The 11,474-nt window shown below is 31.5% G+C and overlaps 1 protein-coding gene across 1 annotated transcript; it reads right to left on the reverse strand.

Annotated features, from left to right (window-relative positions):
* Positions 1–276: 276 nt before the first annotated feature.
* LOC126740156 (muscleblind-like protein 3) lies at positions 277–8,564 on the reverse strand. The gene is made up of 4 exons (XM_050446085.1): positions 8,543–8,564; positions 4,971–5,026; positions 1,995–2,079; positions 277–718 (listed from the first exon to the last, which is right to left on the reverse strand). The coding sequence occupies exons 1-4, from the start codon at positions 8,562–8,564 to the stop codon at positions 567–569; spliced, it is 315 nt and encodes a 104-aa protein (XP_050302042.1). The 3' UTR covers positions 277–566.
* Positions 8,565–11,474: the final 2,910 nt, after the last annotated feature.

The raw sequence follows: 11,474 nt of genomic DNA on the forward strand, positions 1-11,474 counted from the left end.
GGCCTTTTCCACTTGTAAAAGTAGTGTGATTGATGTAGTAGTGGCCCCTTAGTAAACGTAAACCATTTCCTAGTTAGTGAGTAATAAAGCCACCCTGTATAAATTTATGTACATACACAGAGCATCAGTTAACGATTATTATAATAATTATTATTGTTAGAAACTTCAGTCGTAAAAATTTCTCTGGACAAATTGCTCCGTGACCCCGAAAGAGAACAAAGTATTATCCACACACCCTCATCTACACTAACGACATAATATCCATAAAAAACAATATAGTTACTTCTTCTTCTTCTTCATTTACGTCATCATATGACAGAATATAAATGTCTATTATAATTATTATATAAACATATTATTACGATTGGTTTGGGTGGGAGGGGGGGAGACAGACGGCCACCACGGTACTCGTTTTTTTATGACAGTTTTGACAGCCTATACCCCGAGCCGTAAAGCTATACATAATTTATAATTTTTATTTTATTTTATTTTTTTTTTTCTTTAAATATATTAGGGTGAGTTTTTTTATTTTTAGTTTGTTTTCGGTGTTTGTTCGTCGTTGTTGATCACTGAAGGTAGGACGCGAGGGCGGCCATTACGGGGGCGGGGGGCAGGGCCACGGGGATGTGGTAGTATTTACAGACGGTCCGGCAACACTGCCCCTTGGCCGCGTCGCGACATACTGCGACACGGTTGTCGATCACTTCAACGCCCTCTCCTGTAAATTAAAAGAACTTTACTTAACTGGCAAAGAAAAATTAATTATTGTTTTAGTTTGACAAATGTGAAAACGAAATGTGCCCTGTCAAGCCTTTGGGAAGGGTGGAGCAGTTGACATGTTAAGGATGCCACTTGAGAAACGTCTGTATGCAGGACCGATTCCGACGTTGCCATATTTAGCTTTTTAGTTAATTAAATTAACATTATTTCCAGGCGATTCAAACACTATTAAGAAAATAAAACCATGATATAGAAAAAAACGTGGAAAAATCAAATTATCAGTTATATATCCCTATGTCAGTTTAAATTTACTTCCATCGCGTATTAAGAAGCACTCGAGACGTTTTAAATATTTAAATTATTAATGGCGCTTTCGATTTGTAAAAGTAGCGTAAATTGATATAATGCTATGAAGAGTAACTTCTTCATAGGCAGCAAATATTACATTATTAATCAAAGAGAGAAGCAAATATTAAATTATTAAGAAAAGAAACGAAGATTGTATAAATTGATAAAGGATGAGAAAATGGCGTTTTACTTTTGGAACAGTAGGGCTAAAAAGATCGCATAAGAGATCTACCGAGGACAAATGACGTTTTTCATAAGTCAAGCAGGTGTAAAATAAAATATTTAATTACTACCCTAGCATAAGGAAAAAAATATAATATTAACTAGACTACACCCACAGAGGGACAATCAACGTGGCTAAATGGCTTTTTTCATTTGTTTAAGAGGTACAAAATTAAACTGTCATAAGACAAAAGTGTACATAAGATTCGCATACATACTTACATACATACGTACTTCGCGAATTAAATATACTTTGAAATTAAAGAAACAGATTTATAAAACAAAAACACGTCAAATATTTTTGCCAAATAGTGTTCGATGTTTGGAATTCGTTACCGGTAGATGATAACGGCTCCTTCTGTAAACTGTTTTTAGAATCGTCTGAACAAATTTGACATGTTTAGTGTTTAAATTTGGAAGTTGACATTTGAAGATTTCTTAAATATATGCCTACTTAGTTCATAGAGCTACACATAATGTAACTTCATGGCTTTTATCTAATAAAAAAAAAAAGATTGACTGGAAAAAATCCTTTTCTATTTGTTACACTGGTGCAAACTATACTCGGACTAGGTCGAAAACAAAAGCTTGAAAATCAACGAGGCTAAATTTCGTTTTCTACTATAAATAAATTTTAGGGTGTTGTAGTAATAATGGGGTTAATAAAAAAAAAACATTAAAATTCTCTTCTCATTGCGACTCACCTTCCTGAAGATGTACAAACTTGCAAGTGGGCCTCGTGCAAAGACCTCGATTAAAATCTTGGCACACCGGGAGGGTGTCCAGTAACTGAAAAAACAAAAAGTAAACATGAAATTTATTATCTTCACTTATTAGACAAACAAAAATAAATTAAAAAAAAACAGTATAATTATTAGACAGTACTTCGAAGAGCCTGGATGGACTTCTTTAGGTCAGGAATTTAATTTTCTACTAAAGCATTAAAAGTTTCTAAGAAAAAAAAAGAGTCAATCAAGATGCACATGCGCTTAAAAGGGCTACAGATCAAGTTCAAGCATTCTGCACTAAAGTTATTTGGAAGCGGTTATCGTTAATTATATGATTAGTGTTTAAAGCTGAACTAGCAAGCCGACAATAAGCGTTAAAACGTTAAAATTCACGTCATGCAGAATGTTTGAAAATCTCCTCTAAAAAAAAAATTAATTTCTTCAAAAGCCATGTTCGAATTTTGTGAGTGGCACACACACAGAAAAAAAATCCGAAAAATGAAAAAGCGAAAATGTCTCTTTTATTATTCATAACAAAGATACTTCCAACAATACCAACAACTCATAATGGATAGAAAAACGGACTGGAAAAGTGATATTAGGGCCCGTCCGTAATGTTTTTGTTTGTTTTAATTTGGATGTTTTTTTTTTGAAAACGATGTACTTTAGCTATTGGGAGTTGCTGGTATAGTTTGGAGAACTAAAAAGCTGTACTTTTCATTGACAATTGACAGGGTTGGTTTTGAGTAGGGAATAATAAAGAAATTAAGCCCCAGTATTAAGTATTTTACAGAGCGATCGTACCGACGAGTTATCAAATTTTAATTAATTGATTTTCTATACGGTTCATATAAAAAATTATTTGACAATAAAGGTATTATTTTATTGTACAGGGTGCCCCAGCGACAACAATTTAATATTTATATTGTTCCAGTTTGAACACTCGTTTTTCTCAATCGGTTTGCAAAATATGTAGTAATGTGAATATAATAAATTTTACTTATTATTTTCTACTGAAAATTTCTGCCTGTCAAACTACTTTACCTGTCATCTAGCGTCACTCAGCTTCAGTAAATTAGCTTAAGACCAGCACGCATTGTGTATTAGTAAAGAATCGACCAATATTAAGTCTTGGAGTTTAATGATAAGTTAAATAATTGTTGTTGTAAGTTCGTCTAATTTTATTAGCACATCATAGATATTGTTACATTTTTGCAAAAAATCAAAATGGCATTTTCTTTACAAAGTTGAATTGTGTAACCAATCTAGTTTAGATTGCACTATTTAGATGAACTGCAAAACTACTTTAGATTGTACTATGGTACTCTTTGCTCTATATATTATTGTCTTTTTTTTTAATAAATGTATTTTCCTTTATATAGGTGAACAAGGAAATAATGTTTATCACCCTACAGATATTTTTACCATTAACTAGTTCTATTTAATGTTCAAAATTAATCTATTTTCTCCCTTTATAAATTCAAGTCCTTAAAGATTTTTAAGTACATTGAGGGACATATTCGATACTGATTTTTCTGGAATTTTGAAACATCGGAAATTTAAACAGTGGCATACAAATTTCTTTCGCAAATATAAATTTAAATTTTTAATAAGTTAAAATATATTTTGTTAATTTATATGATGAGAATGGCTTACCAAAAGTCAAGTATTTTTTACAAAAATTTACGTTAATAAATAAAGAATATACAATTTTTATAATCTTTTTCAAACTTTAGTTATTTTATTTTTTAATACATTTTTTAATCTGTGAGCAACAACAAAAATTTTGAAAACATTTTTTTCACATCGATCTACAAACGACCATGGATTTATTGGTTCTAATTTAGTCAGGTTCAAATAAACTTACGAAAAATAAAAAAATATTCAAAAAAATAGTGGCATCTAATAATTTTATTACTATGAGCTAGCCCTCGTGCCGCCACTGGAACTAATATTTGTAATAAAATTAATAAAACAAAATTCCAGAACTCCTGACAATATTAGACAAGGATTAAATCGTAGTGGCGTTCCAGAATTATTAAATATATGAAAACAGATTAATTTGTTGAAAAAATATTATTTTTTTAGTAGCGTCTCCTAAGGTAACGCCACTGTTTCATTTTATTTATTGAAACTATAAAACAGCATTAGACAATTTTTTTTAACAATATAAATTTAAATTTTCAGTCTCTTTAGACAACGCCACTGTTTTTTTTGCTTATTATTACTATAAAAAAATTAGGACAGTGGCATACCATTATTTTTGAAGAATATAACTTTGAAATTTCCCATGGGACGCTCCTGGATTTATCAACTGTAATAGTTATAAATGCAAATTAATTTACTACAATTAAAAAAAAATGATGTGAATGCAGTAGGTTCCCAAAAGTAAAGAATTATTTGGAAAAATGTACACCACTGGTTTCATGCTATTTCAATTTATTTATTTATTTTTAGTTTTAAACCAGTCCTTTGTGCCGCCGCTGGAATAAATATTCTTAATAAAAATTAATGAAACAAGACTCCAGACAGGATCCACCTGCAGTGGCGGTCCAAAGGTCAAAAAAGTATTTTTAAAAACGTAAAAAAAAATCCAGGGGCGTCCTACTTTTCAAAGCAAATGTTAATCGGGGTTTTCCCATTAAAAAAATCAAAAGAACAGTGGCGTCCTACTGTTCGTTCCACCACTGGAATAATATTTTTCTAAAAATGAGCAGTGGCGTCCCAAAAGGCGACATTCATAATATTTTCTTTTTAAAACAAAATTTATTTTTACTCCATTTTAAATGATAACTGGTACCTAAGAAAAACTCCATAGGCGTACGAAAACAAATATTAATAAACATAAAATAAAATTCTACAATTAGACTTATGTTATTGGTCAATTCTTTCACATAGCATAAAATGGCTTAAATATTTAAAAAAAAAAACAAAAAAAAATCAAAAGAATACCTGTCCTTGCTCGTCAGTGTAGACCACAAAGGCCGCGTTCGTAGGCGCGCCACTGACTACCACGATGACGTCATTGCATGCATTGACAAGATGTGGGAGGGGGTAGGTGGTGCGTAAAGCGTCAACAAAATGTCATCAGCCAGCCCAAATAGTTTAATAATGCGCAAAGTACACAGAGCCATATAGAGTTCATGGATGGTAGTAGTAGTAGTAGTAGTAGTATTAATTTTTTTATTAATTTTTTTTTTTAAAGCAGTTATTTATTTTAATGTGAGAGAGACAGAAATATAAATGTATGCGTCGCCAGCCATGGAAGCATGAAAAAAAAAGAAGAAAGCAAACGAAATTGGTTTGTCATTCTTGGATTTAAAATTTAAACGGTGTATACAGGGTGGTGCAGGAAAAATACAGCAAGAGTAAATGTTCAGGTGATAAAGTTTTTCGGTTCGAGATACAGGGTGTCAAGGTTTTCCCTATTTAATTTGAAAAGCTGTAATAAGGGCTAGTCAGGTGAAAAAAATAATTGTACACCACTGGTTGTTCTTGAAAAAAACATTCAACTTTTTTAAAACGACCTTAAATTGATTTTTTTAACTTGGGCGCCACTGTATTCACTTTTTTTACTTTGATATCGTTAATATATCAGGTATGTATTAAAGAAGTATTAAAATTTATTTATATGCTTCCTTATAATAAAAAGTGACGTCAAAAAAATGGCGGCAAATTTGCTCATAGGCACGCCACTGGTTTTTTAAATATAATTTTTATGAAATTAAACAATTATTTATTTCATTTCAGTGCCGCCTCAAATAGTTGATGGTCCTGATTGATGTTAAAGGTAAAAATTAATACACGCCACTGGTTTTTGAAATTTGAATTTTTTAAGTGGAAATCTCAATTAAATTTTTTGTTCAAAAATTGGATGCCACTGGATTTTTTAGTTACTTTCTTTCCATTAAAATTTTCTCTTAAAAAAACACTGTAACACCTAGTGGTTTTTAAAATATAAATTATGCTGATTTTTGAAGCGCCACTGAAGCATTATCAAACATTTTAGTCAGCTGATTTCGACTCTCTTTCTCTCTCTGTCAAGTAATAAAAGGGCATTTTCATCTCTGTCTAATGTTTGGGTGCACACAACCGCCTAGAAGGACTAAAAATACTCTCCCAGGCAGTTGATTTAGATCTCGTTTCCTTTCTCTCTCTGTCCAGTGATTAAATACACTTAAATGCCTGAAAAATATAAAATATGTCTTTCAAGCAGCTTATTTAGAGTCTCCTTCTCTCTCTATCAGGTAATTAAAAAAATTTTCATCTTTGTCCAATGACTGAATGTACCCAAAAGCCTGGAAGGCATAAAAATATTTTCCCAGGCAATTGATTTAAAGTATCTCAATCTCATCTCCTTCTCTTTCTATCCAATGATTGAAAACATTCAATCGTCTGAAAAATATAAAATTTGTCTTTGAAGCAGCTGATTTAGAGTCTCCTTCTCTCTCTCTGTCAAATAATGTAATGCTGGGAGAATATTTTTATGCCTTCCAGGCAGTTGATTTAGAGTGAGTCACTATCATCTGCTTTCTCTCTCTGTACAATGATTAAATACACTCAAATGCTTGGAAAATATAAAATATGTCTTCCAAGCAGCTTATTTAGAGTCTCCTTCTCTCTCTATCAGGTAATCAAATGCATTTTCATTTCTGTTTAATGACTGAGTGCACTCAAGTGCCTGGAAGGAATAAAAATATTTTTTCAGGCAGTTAATTAAGAGTGTCTTACTCTCGTCTCCTTTCTCTCTCTGTCTAATGATTGAATAAATTCAAGTGCCTGGAAAATATAAAATTTGTTTCCCAAGCAGTTGATCTACAGTTTCTTTCTTTCTCTGTCAAATATTCAAATGCATTTTCATCTCTGTCCAATGATCAAATAAATTGAAGTGCCTGAAAAATATAAAATTTGTCTCCCAAACAGCTGATTTAGAGTCTCTTTCTCTCTCTGTCAGTTAATCAAATGAATTTTCATCTCTGTCCAATGATTGAGTGCACTCCTGGAAGGAATAGAAATATTTTTCCAGGCAGTTGATTAAGAGTGTCTCACTCTCGTCTCCTTTCTCTCTCTGTCTAATGATTGAATAAATTCAAGTGCCTGAAAAATAAAAAATTTGTTTCCCAAGCAGTTGATCTACAGTTTCCTTCTTTCTCTGTCAAATATTCAAATGAATTTTCATCTCTGTCCAATGATTAAACAAATTGAAGTGCCTGAAAAATATAAAATTTGTCTCCCAAACAGCTGATTTAGAGTCTCTTTCTCTCTCTGTCAGTTAATCAAATGAATTTTCATCTCTCTCCAATGATTGAGTGCACTCAACTGCCTGGAAGGAATAAAGATATTTTTCCAGGCAGTTGATTTATAGTGTCTCACTCTCGTCTCCTTTCTCTCTCTGTCTAATGATTGAATAAATTCAAGTGCCTGAAAAATATAAAATTTGTTTCCCAAGCAGTTGATCTACAGTTTCTTTCTTTCTCTGTCAAATATTCAAATGCATTTTCATCTCTGTCCAATGATCAAATAAATTGAAGTGCCTGAAAAATATAAAATTTGTCTCCCAAACAGCTGATTTAGAGTCTCTTTCTCTCTCTGTCAGTTAATCAAATGAATTTTCATCTCTCTTCAATGATTGAGTGCACTCAACTGCCTGGAAGGAATAAAGATATTTTTCCAGGCAGTTGATTTATAGTGTCTCACTCTCGTCTCCTTTCTCTCTCTGTCTAATGATTGAATAAATTCAAGTGCCTGGAAAATATAAAATTTGTTTCCCAAGCAGTTGATCTACAGTTTCTTTCTTTCTCTGTCAAATATTCAAATGAATTTTCATCTCTGTCCAATGATCAAATAAATTGAAGTGCCTGAAAAATATAAAATTGGTCTCCCAGAGAGCTGATTTAGAGTCTCTTTCTCTCTCTGTCAGTTAATCAAATGAATTTTCATCTCTGTCCAATGATTGAGTGCACTCAACTGCCTGGAAGGAATCAAGATATTTTTCCAGGAAGTTGATTTATAGTGTCTCACTCTCGTCTTCCTTCTTTCTCTGTCCCAATGAGATTGTCCCCTCAATTTACTGAAGGTTGCACAGAAATTTTATAAAAAATCTTCAAATCTTTTTTTTTGAGTATCGATCATATTTATGGACTTATTTTCTTTAAATGCATATAACATTGTTATTTATAATTTTACATTAAGAATAGTTATTATCAATATTGTAGGGCGTTTCTTAACGAACAATTTTTACCTATAGGTCATCTTTGTCAGATCACCGTGGAATAAAGATAGAGCCCGTCAAAGTGAGGTGTGTATGGGTGCCAAAACTTGCAAGAAGAAAATCTAATTTTTAGAAATAAAAAATAGTACAAAAACGTTGTTAAGCAGTGGTGTACATTTTTGTCTACAAAAATAATAATTATATTAAAATTAACAGCAAAATGTTATCTAATTTTGGTCGCGGCATTAATGAAATAAAAATTATATTTCAGATTCTTAACATTGCTACGATCCTCCCCACTCCATTTTTTTACCAACATGGCGTCCATCCGCCATTTTGACTTTAAAAAGGTGCGTGTCCTATACGTCACTTTTTATTCAAAAAAATATTATTCCAAAAATTTTTTTGAAAAGGGGTGGGGAGAAGGATTATTTAAACATAACCTATTAATGCACCCTGTATCAATGAAACCCAGTAAGCATCTTATTCATTTTATAAATACAGTGGGTCACAAATTTAAAAAAATATTAATTAAACGGGGTTATGAAATGAAACCGGTTTATTTGGGGACAAGCTGCACCACCCTGTATATGTATATAACCCTAAAGGCCTAATAATAAATAAATCATTCCAAAAAATCACATTTCATCACAATAATACTACTAAAGCCAACACAGTAAAAGGGTATTTACTTACAAACTTGATTACTACCAAAAAATGAGCTTGAATACTGTATCAAGTCCTAAAAAAAAAGAAGCAAAGCGGCCAAAACTGTTATATATAAAAAGGCCAATTTCCCACGCTTTAGTCCAATAGTTCCAGACTAAAAGTCTAAAATAACTGGACTAAAGGCAGTGAATCAAAAAGATATATAAAATAAAGCTGTTACGTGATAGGGACACAACTTTGCGCTGCTACAAAATTAGTCTAGGCTGCTGGAAGGTCTGCAAACGTAATGGTATAATATAATAAATATTATGTTAAATAAACCACCATAATAATAGCATCTTGAAGGTCTCCCTCTACACCTGTGATTTTTTCATAATTACGCTGTCGCATCCTCTAGAAGAATACCTACCACTAATTACCACACATAGCAAAACAATCGCAGTAGAACAAAAGAAGCATCTACGTAGACCCCCGATCAGCTTGTCACGTGAATTTTTTCCATTTGAGGTTAGGTTTGACGCGCAGGTGCAATGTGCTTTGAGGATTATTATATAATGGCGTTCCGGAATTAGTGTATTAGGGTCGACGTTTTAAATCTTGAGCATTTTATAATGAAATTTACTGGAAATGGTTTAGGAGACGTTTTTGACTTTGAGATTAATTCGAATTAATACATATACAGAAGTGTTTTTTTATCTGATTCATTGTCAAAGTTGCTAACTGTCATGAGCGTTAAAACTGCCTCACATGAAAAGTGAGGTTATAAATTAAACTTGACAGTTGTAGTTCGTTCTTTTTTTCACCGTGGCGCAGCAGTCTGTATTTTAACAATGACAGTTCACAATTATGATGAAGGCGTGATAAAATAATACCAAATTAAAAGTAAAAAGTGAGGTTAGAAGAGGCTGTCTTCATATTTTATTTTGTTTTTATGCCACTGGCAACCCAGCGGCCTTCCAAAAAATAAGTAAACATCGGGACCTCTTATTAGGTGTCAAAAGTGAGGTTATAACCACTGATTTTAGTTCGTTTTTTCTTACCGGCAGAGTAGTAAACTGCATTATGACATAGAGAGACGTGAAATGAGTTTCCTTGTGACATTTAAATATAGTAAATAACCTCTTTTATTCTATTGATAAAGGCTGTCATTTGCCATGTCAATTGTCACCTGTCAACGTCATACTTGGTAGTTGGCAACTTAATCGTTGAATGTCATTACTGTCATTAAGGATTTTTTTTGATAAAAAAACAATAATTTAATTTTTTGTCCGCGTAATTTTAAAAAAAATATTGTGTCTGTGAACAATAAATTAAGAAATTTGAATGTAGAAAATGTAAATAAAATCTTCTATATTTTATCTGATAAATGAAGCAATTTGTTATGTCAATTGTCATCTGTGAGCGTCATACATCGTAGTTGTCACTATAATCGTTGGATGTCATCATTGTCACCAATAACGTTTTTGATAAAAAATTTAATCATTTAATTTTTTTTTAGAAATTTTTTTCCATGATTAATGAATAAAAAAAATTGAATATAGTAAATAAACTCTTTATTCTATTGATACATGCTGTCATTTGCCATACCAATTGTCATCTGTCAACGTCATACTTGGTAGTTGTCACTATAATCATTGGAAGTCATAATCGTCAACAATGACTTTTTTGATTAAAAAAAAAAACAATAATTAATTTTATTTATGTAATTATTTATAGAATTTTTTTATGAACAATAAATTAAGAAATTTGAATGTAGTAAATAAAATCTTATATTTATCTATAAATATTATATTTTATTAATAAATATTTCAAATATTCATTTAATTTCCTATACCAGTTGTCATCTGTCAACGTCATACTTGGTAGTTTGCAAGTAATAATTGTCATAATCGCTAGATGTCGTCACTGTCATCAATGATTTTTTTAATGAAAAAATCATTAGTTTAATTTATTTGGCACGCAATTATTAGAGATGTTTATCCTATAAACAATAAATTAAGAAATTTTAATATAGAAAATATAACCAAACTTTTATATTATACTGATAATAAAGGTCATTTGTTATGTCAATGTCCTAACTGTCATTAATGACTTTTTTTTCATGAAAAATGCAATAAATTTCATATTAAAAAATGTAAAAAAACTCGACCATTGGCAGATGATACGATCATTATTGTTGTCATTTGCGATGACAACCGTCAAAATGGTCGGATGCAACTGAGCACAAACTGACTAAGAAATCACAGAGTCATTACTAGTTATGACATTGATGACAGATGACAAGCGAATTAACACATATAAATACACTACTGAATAATTTTTTGGTATCAGTTATTATTGCTGTCATCTGTGCAACGTATAATATAATCTTGCATACAACGTTGCCAACTTTAAACTCTGCAAGAGACCATCTCTCTCAATAACTGTATGCATCTTTTTTAATTTATATCATCAACAACGTTGTTAATAAAGGCATAAAGTGGTCCTTCCTAAACCATTTCCCGACTTTCCAGTACATTTAAATATAAAATGCTTGGGGCATGAAATGTCATAGAAACCCTTAAATAATTACTTTT

This window comes from Anthonomus grandis, chromosome 9 (genome assembly GCF_022605725.1).
Source record: "Anthonomus grandis grandis chromosome 9, icAntGran1.3, whole genome shotgun sequence".
In the NCBI taxonomy this organism is placed as follows: Eukaryota; Metazoa; Arthropoda; class Insecta; order Coleoptera; family Curculionidae; genus Anthonomus; species Anthonomus grandis.

Excerpts from the sequence above, each read along its gene's own strand:
- LOC126740156 (XM_050446085.1), bottom strand. The coding sequence starts at position 8,564 with ATGGCGGATGGACGCCATGTTG. Across the intron at positions 5,027-8,542 it reads GGCGGATGGACGCCATGTTG|TCAGTGGCGCGCCTACGAAC; the intron begins GTAAAAAAATGG and ends TCATCGTGGTAG. Across the intron at positions 719-1,994 it reads GTTTGTACATCTTCAGGAAG|GAGAGGGCGTTGAAGTGATC; the intron begins GTGAGTCGCAAT and ends TTTAATTTACAG.